The sequence below is a fragment of the Eriocheir sinensis genome, chromosome 60 (genome assembly GCF_024679095.1).
Source record: "Eriocheir sinensis breed Jianghai 21 chromosome 60, ASM2467909v1, whole genome shotgun sequence".
Taxonomy (NCBI): domain Eukaryota; kingdom Metazoa; phylum Arthropoda; class Malacostraca; order Decapoda; family Varunidae; genus Eriocheir; species Eriocheir sinensis.
The window spans coordinates 10,408,779-10,434,968 of NC_066568.1; the positions used below are offsets into that span (position 1 = coordinate 10,408,779).

General features: G+C 41.8%; 1 protein-coding gene across 5 annotated transcripts in view; it reads right to left on the minus strand.

The window, feature by feature from the left end:
• LOC126985957 (calpain-A-like) overlaps positions 1-26,190 on the minus strand; it is a 30,699-nt gene that overhangs the window by 3,916 nt on the left and 593 nt on the right. For 2 of the 5 annotated variants that reach the window (XM_050841564.1, XM_050841563.1), the window contains exons 2-9: positions 18,876-18,998; positions 17,341-17,478; positions 9,417-9,548; positions 7,708-7,901; positions 4,801-4,975; positions 3,521-3,556; positions 2,338-2,510; positions 910-1,096 (exon numbers count right to left, since the gene is read on the minus strand). In XM_050841564.1, coding sequence (XP_050697521.1) covers positions 910-1,096; positions 2,338-2,510; positions 3,521-3,556; positions 4,801-4,975; positions 7,708-7,901; positions 9,417-9,548; positions 17,341-17,478; positions 18,876-18,998 — 1,158 coding nt within the window. The remainder of the gene's footprint in view (positions 1-909; positions 1,097-2,337; positions 2,511-3,520; positions 3,557-4,800; positions 4,976-7,707; positions 7,902-9,416; positions 9,549-17,340; positions 17,479-18,875; positions 18,999-26,190) is intronic. The other 3 variants (XM_050841567.1, XM_050841566.1, XM_050841565.1) reach the window with 2 other exon arrangements.

The window sequence follows — 26,190 nt, forward strand, 5'->3', positions numbered from 1 at the left end:
ACGGTCTGTAGTCTCTCTCTCTCTCTCTCTCTCTCTCTCTCTCTCTCTCTCTCTCTCTCATCTTTTCCATATTTCCTTCATTCCATTTTCCTTTCGTTCCATCCTTTCTCCTTTTATTTGCTTCCTTCTCTCTTCCTTTCCTCCATCTTTCCTTTACTCAGATTTCCTCTTCTTCCTCCCCTTTTCTCTCATTCCCTTTCCTCCTTCCTTCAACCCTTTCTCTATTTTTCTCTCTCCTTATTTGTTTCTTTCTTCCTTCTTCCTTTTCCTTCAACTCATTCTGTCTCCTTCCTTCCCTTCTCATTCTCTTTTTCGTCTTAAACCTTTCTTCCATTCCTTTTTCCTACTTTTTCCCTTTCTTTATTTTCTCTCTTCTTCCCTTCTTCGTTCGTGTTCTCTCTTCCTCTCTCCATCTTTTTATTCTGCCACCCTCTTCTTTCTCTCTTTATTTCCCTTTCCTCTACGTATTGTCTCTTTCACTTCTCTTCTTCTCCCTCTCTCCTTTTTAACCTATTACTTTTCTCCTCTATCCGCTTCCTCCCTCTTTCTCTCTTTTGTTTTTCCTTCTTAAATCTTTTTCCTATGACTTCCCTCAACGCATTTTCTCTCACTTCTTTCATCCTCTCTCTACTTCTCTCCCTTCCTTCTTTTCTTTCTCTTTCTCCCTCCTGTCAAACTCTTCTTCCATTTCCTTTTTCCTCAACGTATCACCCTCTGTTTTTCTCTCTCTCTCCCCCTCCTTTTTTCTCTCCCTTCATCCTCTCTTCTTCCTATTAAACTCCTCTTCCCTTTCCTTTCCTCAACGTATCCTCTTTTTCACTTTTCTTCATTCTCTCCTTTTACCTAACACTTTTCTCTTTCCCTCGTTTCCCTTCTCCTCCTCCATCTCGTTCTTCCTCCTCTCCTTACCTGCCCCACCTCGTCCACCGTCCCGTCGTGGTCGTAGTCTGGGCCTAAGGTACAGACGGTCACCTCCTCGAACTCGCCGCAGAAGTCGTCGAAACTCATCCAGAATTCCCCGTCGTGCATCGCCGAGCCCGTGTGTCCGCCTAGCCCGGTCCGCTGCTTCTCGTCAACGCCCTCCCACCTCTCGTCCCTAGGGAATGGAGGGTGTTGGTTAGGGGGTGTTGTAGGGTGTGTGTTAGGGGTATGGACGGGGTGTTAGGGGGGAATGAATGAGGGGTTAGGGTTCATATATGCTTCCTTACCAGTGAGACTTTCTATACAACAAAGTGAGGTCATTCTTTGTTGATTTATACCATAAGGTGCTGGCTATCAGGTGTTTGAAGATACCCTAAACTTATCCTAACTTAACCTAACCTAAACTTACAAAACCCCAAACAGCTATATATATGTCTTGACTCAGAAAATTCATATATGTTTCTTTACCAGTGGGACTTTCTAAAAACAAAGTGAGGTCAATCTTTGTTGATTTATACCATAAGGTGCTGGCTATCAGGTGTTTGAAGATGCCCTAAACTTAATCTAAACTAACCTAACAAAACTCCAAACAGTAACTATATGTCTTGACTCTGAAAATTCATATATGCTTCCTTACTATTGAGACTTCCTATACAACAAAGTGAGGTTATTCTTTGTTGATTTATACCATAAGGTGCTGGCTGTCGTTCGCGGGTGGCTGTGGGGTGGTTATGGCGCTAAGGAAGGGGTATGTAGGGGTGGCAGGGGTTAGAGGTGGAAGGGGTGGTCAGGAGGGGTTGTGTACAGGTTGGGTAGTGGTTGTGGTAGTGTTGTTGTTCTAATATGATGCAGAAAATAATAATAATGATAATGATAATAATAATAATAATAATAATAATAATAATAATAATAACAATGATAAAAATAATATAGTAATAATAATAGCACTAGATTTTCTCTCCTTAATGGTTTGAATATCACATTATTATTACCATTCCTCCTCCTCTTCCTCTTCCTTCTCCTTCCTTTTCCAATCCCCACCCTCCCACCCTCCCTCTCCCTCTTTCCTCCTTACACAATTCCTTCTTCCACCCTCCTCCTCCTCCTTCTAATTCCTACTCTCCCTCCCTCTTTCTATATTCTCCCTCTTCTTCCTTATCCTTCCTTCCTTCCTTCCTTTCTTCCTTTCTAGTTCTACCCATTTAAAAACTCTTCTCTCTTCCTCCTCCTCCTCCTCCTCCTCCTCCTCCTCCTCCTCTTTCTCCTCCTTCTAATTCCTACTCTCCCTCCCTCTTTCTTTTTCCTCCCTCTTCTTCCTTATCCTTTCTTCCTTCCTCCCTAGTTCTACCCATTTAAAAAACTCCTCTCTCTTCATCCTCCTCCTCCTCCTCCTCCTCCTCCTCCTCACTCACTCACTCATCAGCCCAGGCGCCGGTCCACTCCGCCGCGTTGGCCCACGGGTTTCGAACGCGGATCAGGCTGACGGGACCGAGGGAGGAGTGGCTGAGGGTCGCCACGCCGGTCACCGTGTAGGCGTGGCCCTCCACCAGGCCGTGCTCGTCCGTCCTGTATGCCTGCCGCCAGTCCCCCTGTGTGTGCGTGTGTGGGGTGGGGGGGATGAGGGGGGAGGGGGGAAGAGGGGGGGAGGGGGGAGGGGGGAAGGGAGGGGGGAGGGTGTTGTAGGGGAAGGGGGAGGGGGGAAGGGAGGGGGGGAGGGTGTGGTAGGGGAGGGAGGGGGAAGGGGGAGGTGTGTGTGTGTGTGTGTGTGTGTGTGTGTGTGTGTGTGTGTAAAATTCGAAATCATTAGTTGTCGGTTTGGCAAGGCATGGCGTGGCTATAAATATGATCTGCTATTGCATTTAATTGTGCTTTACCTTCTCTTTCTTTTCCTCCACGTCTTTCATCAACATTTAATTAAATAACATCGATAACAACAACATCAATTAATGCAACGGCCAAAACTATCTTTCACACACACACACACACACACACACACACACACACACACACACACACACACACATGACCGTAGTGCAGTGGTTAACTCGCTCGTCTCACAACAGAGAAATCTCGGGTTTGATTCCTGGGGTGAGTGGGGATGGGTGGGCAGCCTCCTTACACATGTGACCCTGTTAACCCTTTCTTGGGCGAACAGTGCGGGGGTGCCGGATGTCAGTGTCCCGCCTCCCTGGGTCTGGCCCCGACAAAGGCGAGCAACCCAATACAGGATTCGGAAAGTAGTTAGGGACAGACCAACTAAAGCAGACAGAGTGAGACAGGGATACAGATTAGACAGGAATACGAAAGCCGTCAGAGATAAATCAACTCAAACAGACACACAGACCAACTAAAGCAGACAGAGACAGCAACTAAACCAGACAGGGAGACAGAACTAGGAAGGCAGAGAGAGATGACAACTAAGCAGACAGCGACACATCAACTAAAACAGACAGAGGAAGAGACAGACTAGACCGTACTAGGAAAACAGACAGACCAACTAAAGCAGACAGAGACAGGATAGGAGAGCACACAGAGAGACAGACAAAGACAGAAGCAGACATCCAGGCAGACAGGAAGACAGCCAGCCACAGAGTCTTACGTCATTGGACCAGTGAGCGCTAGACGGCTCATCCTTCTGCGTGAAACAAACAAACACACGAACATGTAAACAGAGAGGAGGAATGGAGAGGAAGAAGATGAAGAAGAAGGACAAGAAGATGAGCACGAAGATGAATAAGAAGATGAAAAAGTTGAACAAAAAGAAGGAAAAGGAGAAGAACATAACAGAAATGAAGAAGATGAACAAAAATGAATGAAAATGAGAAGAATAGAACAGAAATGAAGATGAAAAAGATGAACGAAGAGATAAACAAAATGATGAAAAAAAATGAAAGTGAAGAGAACAGAAAAAAAGAAGATGAACATGAAAATGAACCAAAAAAAGAGAAAACAAACAAAAGGAGGAGGAAATTAACTGAGAGAAAAATAATGTGGTAGCAAAACAGAACAGAGATGAACAAGAAGAAAAAGAAAAGAAAAACTGGGAAGCAAATAACTCATCTATTTCCCAGCATCTTCTCTCAGCCTATCTCTTTATCTCCCAGCCATGCAGCATCCGAACTCTGTATCTTCTATCTCTCTTTCTCTTCTACTAAATCTTTGTCTGTCTCTCTTGTATCTCTTAGCATCTTCTCCCATCCTATCTCTCTTTATCTCACAGTCTTGCAGCATCCCATCTCTGTCTATGTTCTATCTCTTTTTGTTCTCTCACTAAATCATCTCTCTTCTCTCATCCACCTCTCAGCATCTTCCCCCATCCTATCTCTCTTTATCTCACAGTCTTGCAGCATCCCATCTCTGGCTGTTCTATCTCTCTTGTTCTTTCACTAAATCATCTCTCTTCTCTCATCCACAGTCTTGCAGCATCCCATCTCTGGCTGTTCTATCTCTCTTGTTCTTTCACTAAATCATCTCTCTTCTCTCATCCATCTCTTAGCACCTTCTCCCAGCCAATCACGTTATCTCCAAGGGTTCTAGTATCCCATATCTGTTTCTCTCCTATCTCTCTCCCTCTTTCACGAAACCATTTTGTCTCCCCCTTCCCTCCTTCTTCAGAATTCATAGTCCTTCTGACGTAACCTCTTAACTCTTAAAACCACGGCCTCCAATCCCCTATTGAAGCCCCCAGCCCCCAGCCCTTTTCCCAGCCCTTACACCACAGTCTCCAATACCTTACTACAGGCCCAGCCTCCTTCCTAGCCCCCCAGCCTGCTCTTAACCCTTATACCACAGCAAGCAATCCCCTACTTCAGCCCCCAGTCCCATTCCCAGCCCCCAGCCCCCCAGCCCTTCCCCCCCCCCCCAACCTGCGTCCCCTACCTTCCTGGAGGCCGTGATAAAGGCGCCGCTGCGGGATGCCGTGCGTAGCAGCCTAAGCAGCCACCGCTTGTCCGGCGTGTCATCCATGTCGAAGCGCTCCGCCAGGCCGCCCGTCAGGTCCACCATCGCGTCCATGCTCTGACCGCCCTCCATGGCCTCGTACGACCCGTGGAGCCTGAGGGAGGGAAGTAGTGTAAGGGAGGCGAGTAAAGGTGAGGAAGGGAGAAGTTGACTCTCGCTCTCTTGTTCCGTGATCTCCATATCTCCATCGGTCGGCGTGCGGGGGCGGCGTACTGGAGGACGCAGGTCCGCGCCCCGCCCGCCGCCACGAGCTGATATGTTCAGCCACCGCCTATTAACTCCGACTCTAGCGAAACTCTCAGAAGAGGATCAAAGATGAGCTCCGGGGGACAGCATGAGTCAAGCAAGATGGCGCCACTATAAAAGACTTGTCTGTGCCACTAACGGGTTGGGCCTGACCACCAGGCCCCATCAAGAAAGCCTACCGGCACCATGGGCTAAAATGTAAAAAAAAAAAAGTTACCTATCGGTTTCTCGTTCCGTAAAGACCTTCCTTCTAACGGTCCATTCTACCGTAACGAGTGAGGAAGGAGGGCGTGGTGGTGGTGGTGGTGGTGGTGGGGGTGGGGGTGGGGGGGGGAGCGAAGTACAATATCACCGTCTTTGCCCTACCGTCTTGGTAACCTCGTTTAACGCAATGGCCCGCTCTATCAGTCACTTCCCTCGGCCAGTATTCAACAAAGTCCACTACCGCCCTCTTGCCCTGCCGTCTCGTAGCCTCGTTTAACGCAATGGCCCGCTCACTCAGTCACTTCCCTCCGCCAATATTCGAGCACTAGACTACAGGAAGTCGATTCCCAATATTATCCACGCAAGCTTGATCACACGGAGAAAGGGACGAGGAGTGCTGAGAGATGTTTTTTTACTCTGCGATGTGCTGAGATAAGCTTTTCCTGCCCAATAATTGGTTAAGACAAACGTTCCCTTCCTTATTGGCTACGAGAAACGTTTGCTACTGTGCTACTTGCTGTCGGTGCTTATGGAGTCATGGGCGGTTCAAGAGGGTAAAAGAAAGTGTTGTATTTGTAGGTCGGGATTCTTAGACGCTTCCACCCCTCACATCAACTATTTCCAAAGTCCGAAAAGGAGATCAGTCGGGTTCTAATGAGTGTTTTCTTAGGTTCACGGTACAGAAGAAGGAGCAGACTACCACCAGAGGAAATGCCCACCACAACTCCTACGAAAGTCTTGTCAAATAGATGTGTTTGGGCGCCGAAATGTTTAAGAATATGACCACTATATAGACTTAGGATGGAATTTGAAGTACAGCAAAGGAGAGAGAGACAGATTAAGATATATATATATATATATATATATATATATATATATATATATATATAGAGAGAGAGAGAGAGAGAGAGAGAGAGAGAGAGAGAGAGAGAGAGAGAGAGAGAGAGGGGGAGGGAGGTACTGTTGGCGTGAGTTGATGTGTGATTAAGAGAGACAATGAGAGTGTGGGGGGGGGTTCTGAAGGTCACTGGGTTATTCTCTCTCTCTCTCTCTCTCTCTCTCTCTCTCTCTCTCTCTCTCTCTCTCTCTCTCTCTCTCTCTCATAGCAACACGTACACAAACAAACACACACACACACACACACACACACACACACACACACACACACACACACACACACATATTGGTCAAGGCTTTCGTGGCTACATCCAACACTAATTTTCTTCTCTAGTAATCGTCTAGCGCAAGTTTAACCGTGAAAAGATATGATTAGAAACCTTGTGCGAGTCTAACAAAATGCGGAAAGGGCTTAAAAGATGGTGACGTATTTGAAAGTCGACCAAGATGAAAAATAGTTTAGCGGCTGCCGTTAGTTTTTGAGTTGGTAATAAATGACACATTCTAAAACATTTCGCGCTCATACACACACACACACACACACACACACACACACACACACACACACACACACACACACACACACATTTGTCAAAGCTTTCCTGGAAGTTGTGTGAGGCATTTCCAGGGATAGTTTTATGATCCTGGTGATAGTTTTATGGTTTTATTGGTAGTTTTATGAGCCTAGTGGTAGTTTTATGAGCCTAGTGGTAGTTTTATGGCCCTGGAGGTAGTTTTATGATCCTGCTGGTAGTTTTATGACCCAAGTGGTGGTTTTATGACCCTGATGGTAGTTTCATGACCCTGATGGTAGTTTTATGACCCTGATGGTAGTTTTATGACCCTGATGGTAGTTTTATGACCCTGATGGTAGTTTTATGACCCTGATGGTAGTTTTATGACCCTGATGGTAGTTTTATGACCCTGGTAGAACGAAAACCATCAATATTCAACAGTTTTAACGATAACTTTCATTTTCTACCGTTATTTGTGTGGTTACGACAGTTTTGGAGCGTAAAAATGATAAATGCAATGTTTAGAGTACGACAATTTCGCGTATGCCTTCTCCAGCAGCGCTACCCAGGACTCGTTGGGGTCGGTACAGTTAACAAACGCGTCGCTCCAATCAATAGACCAACACAAATACTACCACAAACAAACACACACGCACGGACAACACAGAACACAGATACAAAGATAAACACGCCATAGAGGGACATAACAAGGATAGAGCAACCTGATCACTCACTCAGCACTAAGCTTCCTTAACTTACCTTCCCACGTCACCTCTATCGTCTTAGTGTGAAAGTTAGATACGACTTCAAACTTAGATCAAGGAAAGCAAGAAGAGGACAGCATAAACGCAGAACTAAAGGGACATGATCAGACGTATTTAGCACCGATAACTTAACTACACCACTGCAGTCAACAAACAAACAGTGATACCAACACAAACACAGAGGGCCCCAGAACACTCACTTCGCGTATGCCTTCTCCAGCAGCGCCACCCAGAACTCATTGGGGTCGGTGCTACGAGCGAAGAGCAGCGTCCCTCCCTTCGTGGGCAGCCTGTCGTCCACAACCACCACCGCCCAGGCCCCGAACCGCCACAGCCTGCACACCACCAAGCCCGTGTAGCCTACCCCGTGCAAGGCCTGGTCTGGAGGAATGACCTGCACGGAGAGAGAGGAAGGCTGGGGTGAGGAGGAGGAAGGAGTGGGTAGCTGGAAAAGGGAAGATAATTATAGGTACAATAAAGAGAAGGAAGGGAGAGGAAGGAATATGGAGTGAAGGAGTGGATGGGAGAAGAGGAACAAAAATGGGAGATGGAAGAGAAAGGATAATAATGATCTGATGAAGGGGTGAAAGGAGGATGGTGAAGAGTTTAGGTGAGAGCTGAAGGGAAGAAAGGAAGATGGTGAGAGTTTGAGGAGAGACAAGACATGGACGTGACGCATACAAGAGGAGACACAAGGATATATAAACACAGGGATATGAGGAGACTACAGAGGCCAACCTGTCACCCATTTAGTCTACACAAGGCTTCTGAAATCCAACCAGTTCATTATACTCTTCCCTACTCATCCATCCATCTATGTATACTTAATTATGTCTGTTTAAGTCTTTAATTACCATCCACTTGAAGCTCACTCGTCTGTGGATCAATCATACATCCAGATCATAGGGTCCACTCATCCACTACCTTATTCGTGAACTAATTTCTCTCTCTCTCTCTCTCTCTCTCTCTCTCTCTCTCTCTCTCTCTCTCTCTCTCTCTCTCTCTCTCTCTCTCTCTCTCTCTCTCTCTCTCTCTCTCTCTCTCTCTCTCTCTCAGGGTATCAGGGAGGGAGAGAATGAGGGAGAGTAAGTGGAAGTGAATGAAGAATGGAGGGAGAAGGGAGGGAAGGAGGGAGGGAGGGAGAGATGGAGGAAGGGAATGGAGGAAAGGGAGGGAAGGTAGGGAGATATGGTAAGGAATGGAGACAATAATAGTACACACACACACACACACACACACACACACACACACACACACACACACACACACACACATTCCTCAGCTATTGACACCACCACCACCACCACCACCACCACCTCCAAAACTGGTATTGATCCAGTCCATAACACCATCAACATTTGTTCTGTGTGAGTGAGTGTGTCTGTGTGTGTGTGTGTGTGTGTGTGTGTGTGTGTGTGTGTGTGTGTGTGTGTGTTACGTTCATGCATTCTGATTGCTGGTTAACAGGAAAGAAAGGAAGAGGAGGAGGAGGAGGAGGAGGAGAAGGAGAATGAGGAGAAGGAGGAGGAGGAGGAGGTAAAATTGGAGTAAAGGAGGTAAAATGAAGCATAATTGGGTGTTAATGTCGATATTTTCGCCGTTAGTTACTCCCTCCCTTCCTCCCTTCCTCCTTCCCTTCTTTTTTCTTCCTCCCTTCCTTCTTTTTTCCATCCTTCCTTCCTTTTTCATTCTTTCATATATTCTTTTATTTGTTTATTATCACTCTCTCTCTCTCTCTCTCTCTCTCTCTCTCTCTCTCTCTCTCTCTCTCTCTAACTATAAAATAATCCACCTTCCTCTATTACTAAAACTCCATACTATATAAATCCCCTATAAAAATCCATACCCTGAAAATCCACCCTCCTGAACTATAAAAAAATCCGCCCTTCCTTCTCCTTTAGGCACTCACCCTTTCTATCAGTTTGGACTTCCTGGCGACGGCCGCGCAGGAGGAGAGAAACCAGCAGTCCCCGAGCGCGCCCTGCACCACATCCCTCCTGCTGGCGCCGTCCACGAAGACCTCAGGCAGCTCAACCAACTCCTGAAGGGGGAAGAATGCAGGCGATTTGGTAGGCAAGGAAGGGTAATAGGCGATAATTAGTTAGTAAATGATAAGAGAGAAAGGACAGAGAGAGAGAGAGAGAGAGAGAGAGAGAGAGAGAGAGAGAGAGAGAGAGAGAGAGAGAGAGAGCAGGAAAAGAGGGAGAGAAGGAAAGGAAGGAGAGAGGAAAAAAAAGGAAGGACAGGTATTCAACGACGTATTTTCAAACACTTAATCAACTTCCACAAATTCCTGTAGGTATAAACACGTCGATAATTAGTTAGACAGGTAATTGATGGAGGTAAGTAAGAGGTGAGGTGAGAGAGAGATGAACAGAAACATCGATATTTACAGGTATTTACAGTTTGACACATTCCTAAACACCTCAGGCAGCTCCACTAACTCCTGAACGCTAAAATGGTAAAAAAATTGGATAGGTAGGCAATTGGGGGACAAAGGCAAATAAGGTAATTGATAGAGATTTTCAAAAAGATTCATAGTTTGGCAAATTGTTAAACACTTCAACAGGCTTCCCTAATTCCTGCAGGTGAAAGCAAGTCGATAATTAGATGCAGACACAGGTAAATAACAAAGATATTTACAGGTATTCACGGTTTGACACATTCCTAAACACCTCAGGCAGCTCCACCAACTCCTGAAGGTTAAAAAAGGTAGAAAATTGGATAGGTGGGCAAGTAAGGGAGAAAGGCAAATAAGGTAATTGATAGAGATTTTCAAAAAGATTCACAGTTTCGCAAATTGTTAAACACTTCAACAAGCTTCCCTAATTTCTGCAGGTGAAAGCAAGTCGATAATTAGATGCAGACACAGGTAAATGACAAAGATATTTACAGGTATTCACAGTTTGACATATTTCTAAACACCTCAGGCAGCTCCACCACACCAACGCCTGAAGGTTAAAAAAGGCAGAAAATTGGAAAGGTTGGCAAGTAAAGGACAAAGGTAAATAAGGTAATTGATAGAGATTTTCAAAAAGATTCACAGTTTCGCAAATTGTTCAACACTTCAACAAGCTTCCCTAATTTCTGCAGGTGAAAACAAGTCGATAATTAGGTAGATTGACAGGTAAATGACAAAGGTAAGTTAGGTAAGTGGCAGATGAAGAAACTTATAACCACTTTTAGACTCATATACACTTACAGACGATAGCAGACAGTTAAAGAGAGATGGGTAAAAGACGATATGCACACAGGAGTTTCGTAAGACAGGAAGAGAAAATGTGTAAAATAAATGGAGACATATTCCAAAAGCTTCATAGAAAAGAGGTTGACATAGGGCCGCTTTCACAGTCACTTTGTTTGATCAACGTTATAGTTTTCCACGTGAAGCTGGCCTATGTGGTGGCTACAGAGGAAGCGAGAGGTGTTGAGAGTGTGTGCCAAGGTCCGGGGCTAGGCTAACCCCGCAGCCGCCACTACCCTATCGGCCAGTTTTACGTGGGAATACTATAGCGGGCTTAACCAGCAGCCACTACCCCATGCCAGTCCTTTTTGGAATAGAATATAGCAGCGATCGCCCCCACTGGTAACGAGCAAAACAAACAAAATGACTGTGAAAGCGGTCCTATATATTCTCAAACACCTAAAACAACTACACCAATTCCTGCAGGTCCATGTCAACAGGTAGGCAAGCGAATAATGAAAAAAAAAACTGAGGTCAGGAACATTAGAAGAGAATGATTAGTAAGCAAAGAGGCAAATAGTAGGATTGATAAAGGTAAATATGAAGAGACAGACGCCGACTCATACACTTATACAGGTAGATGACAGGTATGCAAGCAGTTAATGAGAAAATGGGGGTTAGGGAAATTAAAAGAGAATGATTAAGCAAAGAGGCGACTAGAAATATTAATAAAGGTAAATATGAAGAGACAGACTCCGACTCATACACTTATACAGGTAGATGACAGGTATGCAAGCAGTTAATGAGAAAATGGAGGCTAGGGAAATTATAAGAGAACGATTAAAAGCAAGACTAGACTAAATATTAATAAAGGTAAATATGAAGAGACAGACTCCGACTTATATATTTATACAGGTAGATGACAGGTATGCGAGCAGTTAATGAGAAAATGAAGGTTAGGGAAATTATAAGAGAACGATTAAGCAAAGAGGCAATTAGAAAGATAAATAAAGGTGAATATGAAGAGATAGACTCCGACTTATATATTTATACAGGTAGATGACAGGTATGCACGTACTTAATGAGAAAATGGAGGCTACGGATATTAGCAGAGAATGATAGGGAAGGAGATAGGTAAAAAGGAAGATAAATAAGCGAAGACATGAGGAGAGAGACGCACAAATATACATGTACACAGGTAAACGACAGGTATGCAGGCAGTAATGATAAAGGTGAAGGTCAAGGGAATTGAAAGCGAATAATAAACAAGCAGAAAGGCAATTAGGAAGATAAACGAGGGAAAACATGAAGAGATAAACGCCAGATAATTAGAGAAGTGAATAAACAAAGACAAATGGATGTGATAATATAAGTACACAGAGAAATAGTGAAGGTAAGGGGAGTAAATACGGGTGACCTTGAATTAGTAAAGAGAGAAATGGACAAATATAAACGCCAGATAATTAGAGATGTGAATAAACAAAGACAAATGGCTGAGTGATAATATAAGTACACAGAATTATAGTGAAGGCAAGGAGAGTAAATACGAATGAGTAGGAACTTATGGAGAGAGAAACGGTCAAATATACACGGCTAGATAATTAGATTAGTGAATAAACAGAGACGAATGTATGAATGATGATAAAAATACACAGAAGGAAAAATATAATAGTCAGGTAAGGAAAGAAAATACGAATGTCCAGGAATTTATGAAGAGAGAAATGAGCAATTATACGCTGGCAGATAATTAGAGAAATGAATAAATGGAGAAAAATGGATGAATGATGATAAGAGTAGAAAGAAAAATATAATAGAAAGGTAAGGAAGGAATATTCGAATGACCATGAATTTATGAAGAGAGAAACGGTCAAATATACACGGCTAGATAATTAGAATAGTGAATAAACAGAGACGAATGTATGAATGATGATACAAATACACAGAAGGAAAAATATAATAGTCACGTAAGGAAGGAAAACATGAATGTCCAGGAATTTATGAAGAGAGAAATGGCAGATAATTAGATGACCATTAGACCATGCAGATAATTAGAGAAATGAATAAATAGAGAATAATGGATGATTGATGATAAGAGTAGAAAGAAAAATATAATAGCAAGATATGGAAGGAAAATACGAATGTCCATGAATTTATGAAGAGAGAAATGGCAGATAATTAGATGACCATTAGACCATGCAGATAATTAGAGAAATGAATAAATAGAGAATAATGGATGATTGATGATAAGAGTAGAAAGAAAAATATAATAGCAAGGTAAGGAAAGAATCTACAAATGCCTAGGAATTTATGAGGCGAGAAATGGCCAATTATACACTGGCTGATAATTAGAGAAGTGAATAAACAATGACGAAGAAATTAATGCTGATAAAAATAGATAAATGAATAAAAATAATAGTAAGGGATGGAAAGAAAACACGAATGAGGAAGGATTCACAAAGAGAGAAACGGACAATAGTTATCGGATAGATAATTAGAAAAATGAATAGACAAAGATAAATAGGTTAATGATGATAAAACACACACACACACACACACACACACATATTTTAAGTACTGAATTAATAACGCGACACACACACACACACACACACACACACACACACACACACACACACACACACACACACACACACACACACACGCAGACCACTCGGCCACCGCCTCACCAACAGCAAAATGTAAATAAATGTTCTCTTAACGTCCATCCGTCAGAGTTAAGTCCTCAAGACGGGGTATGAGAGTAACAAATCGATGGCAAATAAGAGGTACAGTTGGGCGAGTCAAGAAGATTTATACGTTAATAGATCGACGTTCTCTTGACCTTCACCAGTCAAATCTCTGAAGTGCTAAGGAAAATTAAGACGATAGACAATGACAAGGAAAAAGAAGACAAGGAAAAAGACGATAGAAATGACAAGGAAAAAGAAGACAAAGAAAAAGAGGACGACAGATAATTACAAGGAAAAATAAGACAAGGAAAATTAAGACGATAGGCAATGACAAGGAAAAATAAGACAAGGAAAAAGAAGACGATAGACAATGACAAGGAAAAATAAGACAAGGAAAAAGAAGACGATAGACAATGGCAAGGAAAAACAAGACAAGGAAAAAGAAGACGATGGACAATGGCAAGGAAAAATAAGACAAGGAAAAGATGACAACACACAATGACAAATAAGAGAAACAGACAGACAAAAAGACGAGGAAAAAGAAGAAAACAAGTGCAAATATAAAGATAAAGATACAGATATTAAGACAACGGTAATATAACTAAATGAACTGAAATAAACTAAACTAATAAATAAATGGATTAAATAGATTTCTGTCCGTGAGTTCTCTGTTCCTAGTATGTTTTTGTTCTTATCTTCCTTTTCTTCTTATTTTTATTATCGTTTGCTATTTATTTTCTTTCGCTGTACTATTTTTTTCATTTTTTATTCTTTAATTCTCCTTTTTATTCAATTTTCGTATCCACTAATTATCTTTTGCTCTTAATTTTCTTTCCCTGTACTATTTTTTTCATTTCTTGTTCTTTAATTCTCCTTTTTTATCAAATTTTCGTGTCCACTAATTCTTATACGCTTTTAACTCATTTATCTTTTTTACTCATTTCACAACATTTTTTTTATATATATTTTCTTCTTCCTTTTAGTCTTATCAACTTTTTATTCAGTTTTCCTCTTTTTTCTGATCTTCGTTATTCAATTTGTCTACCTGCTACTTATACCTCTTAAGTGCTTATTCTCTTCCACTTTTCATTCGTTTCATGTTTACTAATTTTTCTTTTCCTCCTATACTTATTCTTATTCACATTTTCCTTCGTTATTCAATTTTCTTATCTTACAATTTGTTCTCCTTCTCTTCTTCCTCACTTCCCTTGTTCTTTCAGTTCATATTAACCATTGTTTTCTTCTCTTACTTTTTCTTGCCAACTTTTTATTCACTCTTCTTATTCACATTCTTCTCCGTTATTCATTTTTCCTATCTATTATTTATTATCGATCAATTCCTGTTAATTTTTCACTTTCCATTCACTTCTTAACTTTTTTCTGTTCTTTTCTTAATATTCTTAGCAACTTTTTATTTATTCCTCTTATTCATATTCTTCTTCTTTATTTAATTCTTCTTCTTCTTGTTCTTGTTCTTCTTCTTCTTCTTTTTCTTCTTGTTCTTGTTCTTTTTCTTCTTCTCCCTAACTTCTTCACTTTTCCTTTCTATTCCCTGTTTATTCCTATTACCATCTTCTTCTCTCTTCTTCTCCTTCTTCTTCTTCTTCTTCTTCTTCTTCTTCTTCTTCTTCTTCTTCTTTTCTTCTTCTTCTCCTTAACTTCTTCGCTTTTCCTTCCTATTCCCTGTTTATTCCTATTACCCTCTTCTTCTTCTTCTTCTTTATTTTCTTCTCCTTCCTCTCCTCCTTCATTTCTTCTTCTTCTTCTTCTTCTTCTTCTACTTCTTCTTCTTCTTTTTCTCTTGCATTTGATTCGAGTTCTAAGACACATGAATTTTGCACTTGTGATATAAAGATGCAAATGACTGGGGTTTGGAGGTGCAGTGGTGGTGGTGATGATGATGGTGATGGTGGTGGTGAGTGGTGATGATGGTGGTGGTGGTGGTGGTGAGTGGTGATGATGGTGATGGTGGTGGTGAGTGATGATGGTGGTGGTGGTGGTGGTGGTGGTGAGTGGTGATGATGATGGTGTTGAAAGGGGCGTTATAGTGTTATTGATGGTGATAACGGTGGTGATAGTTTTATTTTATTTTATTATTTATTTATTTTTATTTATTTTATTTTTTATCTTTATTGTTGTTACTGCTCTTGTTCTTGTTCTTGTTCTTCTTTTTCTTCTCCTTTTTCTTCTTCTTCGTCTTTATCTATTTCATACTCTTTTTCTTCTTCTTTTCTTCTTCTTCATCTTTTTCTTTTCTTTTTTCTTTTTCTTACTATTATTGTCAATGATGATGATAATGATAGTAATTATAAAGACGTTACCGAAAGAACCATAAAAAAAAATATTAGTTATATTCATTCTCTTCATGTCATAATTTCTTACGCACGATAAAGTCTTAGGTACAAGACAGCCATATTTCACTACCCTGACCCTCCTTGTACTGAAACTATAATTACTTTTTGTTACTACGTATATTTGTCTTTCTTACCCTCTTTACGACACACACACACACACACACACACACACACACACACACACACACACACACACACACACACACACTAACTGTCCATTTTTTATTCTTCAAGTCTAATTTTCTCGCTCTATCTATTAGACTACCTATCTATTTATGTATCCACCTGTCTATCTATCTGACTGACTGACTGACTGACTGAACTAACAATCTATCTCTCTATCTAACTATCTAATGACTGTCTGCCTCTGTTCCCTGTTGCATTCTCGTTCTCGTTCCCAAGTCTTAAATGTGTATACTAAATGTTATGTATGAAGCGAGATAAGGTTGTAATCATATGTTTCTGTTTAGAATAATAGCTTTTATCTGTCTGTCTCTCTCTCTCTCTCTCTCTCTCTCTCTCTCTCTCTCTCTCTCTCTCTCTCTCCATGGTCATTTGTTTGTTATCTTTTCTATTGCTTTGTCCTTCGTCCCTTTCTTTCTTTCTTTCTTTCTTTCATTCTTTCTTTCTTTTTTTCTTTTTGTTACTACTTATTTTGATTATTCTGATATCTCACTATCTGTTTTACTTGTCTAATTTCTCTCTCTCTCTCTCTCTCTCTCTCTCTCTCTCTCTCTCTCTCTCTCTCTCTCTCTCTCTCTCTCTCTCTCTCACTCACTCACTCTCTCACTCACTCACTCACTCACACTCATAATTCAGACCCAAAAACAACGATATAATACTCTCCTTGACTAAGAAATTAAGTAACACATGAAAAAAAGTTAATCTGCCAACACTAGAAGCAATTAGGAACAGAGGTGACACATTTCTCTCATATAAACATCTATCTAACTAACTAATTGAGAAACTAACTAATAATTAACAAACTAAAAGAAACAGTATATGAATGCCTGCATCGCCTGTGGAAAGATAACACAAGGACGACACACAGTAAGGAAGTCCCAAGAAAAGGTAGATAATTCGTATAAAAATTAAGCTTTCGAAATCGTCCACATCCCCCTCTCTCTCCCTCTTCCTTCCTCCTTCACACAGTCTCCATCTCCCATTCTCCCTCTCCCTTTTCTCCCTCCCTTCCTCACACACTTTACCTCTCGATCACTCTCCCCGGGGTCCTAGGTTTAAGTCCCGCCAATGCACGCTAGCAATTTTCAAGCATCGCCGAGTGTCCGAAGATCATCCACATGCTGCCCAGATCCTCAATCAACCCTAACTTCAGCCACTTCGTTCAAGAGGAGCACCGGGGGGCAGCATAGGCCAGGCAAGAGTCACACATCACGGCAGCCACTATAAATAATATTTGCCTGCGCCACTACCGGACTGGGGTCGTCGAAAAGGCCCCTCAAGACAGCTTACCGGCGCTATAGGTACCCCCAAATAAAATCCCTCATACTCTCTCCCCCACTCCCTCCCAACACCCAGCCTTTGCCTCTACCTTTCTTCCCCCACCCTCTCCCTCCTTCCCACTACCCTCCTCTACACACTCACATGCGGCCGCTTCCACTCCACTTCTGTCTCCTCGCGCTCGGAGTAGAAGAGGGAGGTGTCGTCGGCGGGGAAGGCCTCGTCGGTGAAGAGTTCGTCCGGCCCCAGGCTGTTGCGGAGGTTTTCCACGGCCTCAGCCTCCTGGCGGGGAGCGTAGATGTGGGAGAGGGGGTTTTCGCAGTTATGACGTATAGGTATTGCAGTGGTAATGAAATGAATAGATAGATAAATAGCTTGAGTTGGGGGGGCGAGGGAAATGGAGATAGAAAGTTCAAGGTAGGGAGAGGGAGGAAACGGAAGAAAAGGAAAAGGAAAGAAAATAGCACGCCAAAATGTGTGGAAGTGAGAATGTTGAGAGGGAAGGGATGCGAGAATGGGCTGAGGGAGGAAGGAGGGAGAGAAGGGAGAAGGTGAAAAGGTGTGGAAGGGGGATAAAATGGAGGAGGTGTTAAGGCAGGGAGAGAATAGGAAAGGAGTGAGGGAGAGAAGGGAAAGAGGGGGACGGTGGGGAGGGAAAGGAAAGAGAGGAGGAGGGGAGGAAAGGAGAGGAAATGCAGGAGAGAGATTGGAGGAGGAGGAGGATGAGGAGGAGGAGGAGTTGGTAAGGCAGGGAGAAAAGAGGAAAGGAGTGTGGGAGAGAAGGGAAAGATGGGGAAGGTGGGGAGAGAAAGGGAAGAAAGAAGGAATGGGAGGAAAGGAGAGGAGATGAAGGAGAGAGAATGGAGGAGGAGGGAGAGACAAGGAGGAGAGGAAGGGAGAGGAAGAGGTGTGAGAAGGAAAGGATGTGAAAAATTAATATAGAAAGATGAATGGAAGGAAAGAGAAGAAGGGGAAGGAAGATGAGGAAGGAGGAATAGGAAGTAAGAAAAGGAGAAGAGTGGAAGGGAAAGCGTTGGAGAAGAAGAAAGAAGAGGGCGGTTCGAGGGTGAGGGAAGAAGACGGGCTGAAAAGAGGAGGAGGTAGAAGAGGAAGAGGAGGAACAGGAGAAGGAGGAGGAGGAGAAAAAGGTAGGGAAGGGAGGTGGACAAAAACGGGAAGAAAAGTGAGAGATGAGAAGAAAAAGAAGGAAATGAAGGAGGGAGCGAAGAAAGAGAAGAGAGGAAGAGAAGGAAGAAAGGAAGGAAAAGAGGAATGAAAAGGTGAGGAGAGAGATGAGGATAACTGCAATAAAAAATGTGACTCTCTCTCTCTCTCTCTCTCTCTCTCTCTCTCTCTCTCTCTCTCTCTCTCTCTCTCTCTCTCTCTCTCTCTCTCTCTCCATCTATCTATCTATCTATATTTACCTCCCTATTGAATTATGTAATTGTCTTTCAGTCTAAAAGTTATCATTCGTATGTGACTCTCTCTCTCTCTCTCTCTCTCTCTCTCTCTCTCTCTCTCTCTCTCTCTCTCTCTCTCTCTCTCTCTCTCTCTCTCTCTCTCTCTCTCTCTCTCACACACACACACACACACACACACACACACCCACACACACACACACACACAGACCCCCTCCCCACACAGACCCCCTCCCCCCCTCCCCCCTCCCTAACACACACCATCACGCCGAGACTCCCATCCTCGAATTCGATCTCCGGCAGTTCGAAGGCGCCGCTCTCCTCGGTCTTGGGCGCCTCCACGGCCTCCTCCACCACCTGCACCTCCTCCCCCTCCGCCAACACCTGGGAGACACGGGGAGACACAGACGGATAGATAGATATGGATAGATAGATAGATAGATATAGATAAGCTTACCTCCCACACATTACATCGAAAAATTTAAGTAAGAGTTTTCACAGATTTATAGAATGTAGAGAGAGGAAAGAAAGGAGAGAGAGGAAGGCAGACAGATAGATAGATATAGATAGGTAGATAGATAAATATATAGAAGAAAGAAATATGAAGGGAAGAAATAGGAAGAAAGACAGATAGACAGAGACAGGTAGACAGCTAGATTGATAGATAGGTAGATTAATTTACCTCCCGGATATTACAAGCAAGTATTTAAGGAAGGAATTAAAAAGAATTGACACTCAAGCTATTAAAAGGGAAGGAGAAAAAGGAAGAGAGATAGACAGATAGATGTAAGAGGGAGAAAGATAGATAGATAGATAGATACATGGATAGATAGTTAGAGAGACAGATAGATAAGCTTATTCTCTCGACCTCTACACTCACTTACAAACGAGAGTAATTTAAACTTAGAACTATACAAGATTTATACATTGTAGAAAGAGTTTTACATTGAAGAAAGTAGAGAGAGAGAGAGAGAGAGAGAGAGAGAGAGAGGCAGACAGACAGACAGCTAGATACATATAGCTAGGTAGATAGAGATAGAGAGATAAAGATAAGATGTTCCCCTTATATTACAAGCAAATATTTAAGTTACAAATCGAGAGTAATTCACAGCTAGATTTTGCACTGTAGAAAGATTATGATAGGAAAAAGAGGAAAGGAAGGAAAGAGGGAGGAACAGAGGCAGGCAGACAGACAGACAGACAGACAGACATATAGATAGATGAAGCAATAACAAGCAAAAGATTATAAGCAAGTATATAAGTACCGAAATAAGAGAAAAATCACAGTTAGATACAGAAAAAGTTTTACAGAGGAGAGAAAGGGCGGAGAGAGGAAGGCAGAGGGATATACAGACAGATAAGTAGATACGGTTAAAGGCATACTCCTCCACACATTACCACCAAATATATAAGGCCTATAAAGCACAGAGACAATATATATAAACAGAAAGGAAACATTTCAAGCAATAATATAAAGTCTGTATTTTTTAACGTATCAGGGCTTACACAGACACTGTTGGTATTTAGTAAGGGAGGGGAGGGGAGGGAAAGGAGGGGAAGGGAAGGAAGGGAAGGGGATGGGATGGCAGAAAATGGAAAGGGGAGGGGAGGGAGGAGGAAGCAAGGGGAGGGAAGGGAAGGAAAGGGGAAGGAGAGAACGGGAAGGGAAGGGAAGGGAAGGGAGGAGAAGGGATTTGAAGGAAAGGGAAGGGCAATGAGGGGGAGGATGTTAGGATGAGATTCATTGAAAAAGCGTGAGTCTGACAAAGGTCGCGCGAATGACGTCAGAGGCACCGAATGACGTCATCGAAAAGGTCAATGCATTCCGTCCGTCTTTGAACTTTCCTCCTCCTCCTCTACCTTATGCATGATACATTCTTATTCTTTATTAAAATGAAACAATGCAGCTTTCAATGTTTCTTCGAGCCGTATAACCTTAGGGCCAGTTCGACAGTCCAACACAGAGCCATTGTTAGCGCCCAAATCAAACCATGTTCTCCACCGTGAACCGCTAATTCTACTCAACATCAGATACTAAAGAGATATCCTGTGTGGTTTCCTAAAATTTCCTCCTTTTTATATCAACGCCAAACACATTACAAGGAATTTTCGTCGTATTTTGTGTTTGGTTGGGAAGATCATAAACTTGCTGGATTGGACTGTAAATCTGGCACTTAGTCTAGATCAATAGTTCCCAAACTTTTCTGGCTGCGGCCCTAAACACAGTCCTGGCCTTGCCTGGCGACCCCAAGTGCATGAATGTGCAGTAGCAATTTCTCATTGTTTTAAAATGTTACACTCTCAGATATTTACGATTTTATCCTCCGCCTCCTCGTTTGTTAGTATGTGTTTAGGGGAATCTTGATGCTCTCCTACTGAAGTAATTCAACTACATTGCTGAAAAAAAACCTAACCTAACTGTGATATAAAGAAACCGGGCTTTACAGTGTGATATGATTGTGGCTTTTCTCCAGCGACCCTCAGAAACACTCGCGACTCTCATTTGGGTGTCGACCATGGGCTGGGAATCAGTGTTGTAGATCAAATGTAAAATTGGTAGGTTTGGCAAAAGATTAGTTGGAGCGCACACTCATTGAATTGTAAAGCATGACATGTACGGCGAACAGGCTGAAAGTGAGCCGGTAACGCGTCGTGAAAAGGGAATACTGTTGGTGTCCCATAACCTCACGAGCGTACGGGAGAGGCGAGCAGCATTACTACGTCACTCAAGTACTCGGCCATCAGCATAAGGAGCATGGTAGCCAGTCCCATTCTCCTCCGCCTGTATATTTTCGGGATGTTTTTTGGTACCCTTTATCCTTAACAATCTCAAATAACAAGGCAAAGCACCAAGACAATATCGAGGGAGTGTTAGGCCGCCCCCGGACAGACAACAAGAGTGCCTACACGCTACATAGACACTCTTGACGCAGCTCCGGGCCGTGAGCCACACAAAGGAGGAGTATCGGGAACTTTACCACGGACACGCCCTGCAGCCAAGGATTTTTATTACATGAGGCGAGGCAGGCAGAGAGGGAGGAGTACGGACACTATATAAGCCGCCTGTCCAGCAGCCCCTAAACACCTGAGACGCCGAGAAAGAGAAAATGAAAGAAAGAATGAAAAATGAAAGAGAAAACGAAGAGAATGAAAAATGAAAGAGAAAACGAAGAGATTAAAAAATGAAAGAGAAAATGAAGAGAATGAAAAATGAAAGAAAAAACGAAGATAATGAAAAATTGTTATAGTTGAATATCATTGTATTATTATTATTATTTTTATTAAATATCATTACGAATTAGGCATACAATTGTCAATGGAAAAAACCCACGACAGATAGATCACGCCACCTTATAGGAATGTCGTCTGTCAGTGTTTACCGCCTCAGTTTGTATACAAAGCATTTCATCAAGCTTAGAGGTCACCTTGGCGTACGTGACCAATTGTAACTTCATTATTTTCCAATCTATAACTCGTCACTCCTTCACGAGAGTCCGACTGACACACACCTGCAGTCTCTCTTGCTCAGACGCTCCTGTACATATAGGCTTGAGAATATATTCGCCTTAAAGGAAGCTGAGTCTTAATCAACGCCTTTAAACGCCCCCCGGTACACCGTTACATTAATTGGCGGCAGCCGGTATCCCACCGCTGCCACCAATCAATGTAACGGTGTACCGGGGGGCGTTTATAGGCGTTGATTAAGACTCAGCTTCCTTTAAGGCGAATATATTCTTGTAGAGAACGGCGTCTGGCACACTGATATTACTGAACCTGACCTCAAGGGAATGGTCAAGGAAGGGAGAGCTTATAACATGTGCGACAATATTTTTTGCGTTCATGTTTTTCCAACGCATAATTTAGGAAGTGAAAGAGATAAAGTCGTTCATAGAAAGTTTGTAGGAACGGCGTCTGGCACACTAATATTACTGAACCTGACCTCAAGGGAATGGTCAAGGAAGGGAGAGCTTATAACATGTGCGATAATATATTTTGCGTTCATGTCTTTCCAATGCATAATTTATGAAGAGAAAGAGAGAAAGTCGTTCATAGAAAGTTTGAAGGCAACGGGGTCTGGCTAACATATTATTGAAGCTGACGTCTAGGGAATGGCCAAAGAAGGGGGAACTTGTAACACGTGCGATAATATATTTGTGCTGACGTAACTTTCCTTGTGGTTGAAACTATTGGATGAGAGAGATAAAATGATCCATAAAAAAACTTGTAGGGAGAAGAGTCCGATTAACTGATATTATTGAAACCGACGTCAAGGGGATGGTCAAGGAAGGGAGAGCTTGTGATACTTAGCATAAGATATTTAGTGTTCATGTTTTTCCGATTCATAATTTAGGAAGAGAAAGAGAGAAAGTGGTTCACAGAAACTCGCAGGGAACACGGTCTGGCTAACATACTATTGAACCTGACCTCAAGGGAATGGTCAAGGAAGGGAGAGCTCATTTTGGAAGAGAGAGAAAATAAGTGATTCATGAAGAAAAGCTCTTAGTTAACATACTATTGGGTCTGACGTCAAACAAAGTAGGGATAAAGTAAATAAATGAACTAATAACAGCCCTGACGTTAACGCATCAAATATTGACCACTAACGTCAGAAGAATGCCGCGTGTAACAGGTGAGAGGCTTTAACAACCCCCGCCCTTGCCTGTCAATACGTCTAAGAATCTCTGAGAAGTGACATGAGAAAAGCTCTTAGTGATATTGAAGAGAAACAAAGTAGGGATAAAGTAAATAAATGAACTAATAAATGAATAAATAAAGAATGAGTGAATGAAAAGACAGAAAGAAAAAGAAAGGTAGAAATAAAGTGTCTTGAGAAAAGTGAGGGGAAAAAGCTCTTATTAAAATTGGGACAAACAAATTAAGGAATGCAGTGAATGACTAAACTAATATAACTAATAAAAACGTGAGCTTGTTTGAGCGTTTTGAGAGAAGTGAGGCGAAAAAGCTCTTATTAAAATTGGGAAAAAACAAATTAAGGAATGCGGTGAATGACTAAACTGATATAACTAATAAAAACGTGAGCTTGTTTGAGCGTTTTGAGAAAAGTGACGCGAAAAAGCTCTGACTCAAATTGAAGACAAACAAATAAGGAATGAAGTGAATGAATATATGAATAAATAAAAAAACGGGCGTGAAAAAAAACACTAAATGAAATTGAATATAAGCTGTGTGGGTAGTTTGTTTTTTCTCTTCCATTTTTGGGACGGAATTACGTCAGAAGTTTTGTATTTTCAGTGAGCGTATTTTCAGTTGACGTAATACAAACTCAGCCATAAAATAAGTAATAACAAAAATCTATAAGTGTTGTATTTTCACAGAGTTAGGTCAACACATTACAAACCCAGTCATAAAAAAATGATACAAAGAAATCTATAAGTGTTGGATTTTCACAGTTAAGTCGGCGTATTACAAATCCAGTCATAAAAAAGTGATATAAAGAAATCTATAAGTGTTGGATTTTCACAGTTAAGTCGACGCATTACAAATCCAGTCGTAAAAAAAATGATACAAAGAAATCTAGAAGTGTTGGATTTTCACAGTTAACTCGGCGCATTACAAATCCAGTCGTAAAAAAATGATACAAAGAAATCTATATGTGTTGTATTTTCACAGTTAGGTCAACACATTACAAATCCAGTCATAAAAAAGTGATACAAAGAAATCTATAAGTGTTGGATTTTCACAGTTAGGTCAACACATTACAAATCCAGTCATAAAAAAGTGATACAAAGAAATCTATAAGTGTTGGATTTTCACAGTTAAGTCGGCGTATTACAAATCCAGTCATAAAAAACTGATACAAAGAAATCTAAAAGTGTTGGATTTTCACAGTTAACTCGGCGTATTACAAACCCAGTCATAAAAAAGTGATATAAGAAAACTAACCTAAACAACGAACAACGCATCGAAAAATAGGTCAGATCAAGACAAATCAGCCACAGTAGTGTTAATGAAGACTAAGACCACGTATAAACAACTAGGCTTATGACTCTGACTATGGCCGTGAGTATAATAGCTGACTAATGACTGATTCTTAATGACTTAATCTACGACCGTGATTCTAATAACTGACTGACTGATTCTTAATGACTAAATCTTATGGCCGTGACTCTGATGAATGACAAACAACTGACTGACTCTACTGACTAAATCTATGATCGTGACTCCGACTATGAGGCCGCGTGGGGGAAGGTGGCGTGATCTTAGTGCTTGTGACGCCAGAATGGGTTAGTGCTGAACGAAGACACTCCTCCTCGCTGCAAGTGCTGGCTCGATCGATACTCTGTGATGGGGAGACACCGAACACCTCCCCCTTAGCCTTCCCTTCCCTGGTCTTTCTCTGGCATGTGTTGTTGCTTTCTCCTTCTCCTTTCTCAACTGTATTTACTGCTATCGTGTTTGTAGTGGTGGGTTAGAAGTACGTTGTCCATCTAGTGTTTTTTTGTAATGACTGAAAACTGTCCCCATTTGCCTTCCCTTCCCTGCTCTTTCTCTGCACGTGTTATTTTTTCTTTCATACTGTTATTACTCTCTACTTTTTGCTATTATTTCTTTCTACTTTTTACTTTTACTTTTCGCTCGATACTCTTTGATGGGGAGACATTGACAGCTTTTCCCATTGCCTTTCCTTCCCTTCCCTGCTCCTCCTCAGTCACGTGTTACTTTTTCTTTCATCCTTTTATTACTTCCTACTTTTTGCTATTACTTTTTTTACTTTTGCTACTCGCTGGATACACTGTGATGGGGAGACATTGTACACTTTCCCCCTCGCCTCCTGTTCCCATGTCATGATTTCTTGAATTTTCTTTTCCTTTACTGTTTTTTTTAAGGGTTATTTTCTTTGTAGGTTGTGGGTTGAGGTACGTTTTCTATTGTTTTGTGATTGGCTGAAAACTTCCTACTTGGTTTCTCTGTTCTTGTTTTTCGTTCCTCTTCCTATTGTTTTCACTGATATAATTTTTGAAGTGCATAATAAGTAAGTTAACTATATATATTACATTGTGACTGGCTGAAAACTTCCTACTTTGTTTCTCTGCTCTTCAAGGTCATGTTTCGTTGCTCTCTCGTTCCTCTTTCTATTGTTTTCACCGATTTAGTTTTTGTCGTGTATAAGTAAATTCCTAATATATTGCTTTTTGATAGGCTGAAAACTTTACCCTTTCCTTCCTTTCTCTTCCTCAGTCACGGGTTGCTGTTTTCACTTGCCTCTCCCTACTGGTTTTACTGTTGTTTTTCTAAGTTGTAAGTTCCAGAAGTGTTGAGTCGCTCGATGGTCTAGTTACGGCGAGACAAGAACACGCTCCCCGTGCCTTCCCTTCCCTGCTCCTCTTAAGTCACGTGTTGCTTTCTTTCTTTCTGTCTCCTGCTATTACTCTTTTTTCTGTTGCTATTATTATTTTCTACTTTTTACTATTACTTTTTACTTTTTACTATTATCTCATTACTGTTATTTTTTCCTTTCATGGGACGGACGTAACTTATATTTATATGTTAAAAATAATGATGATAATAATGATTACACTACTACTACTACTACTACTACTACTACTACTACTAC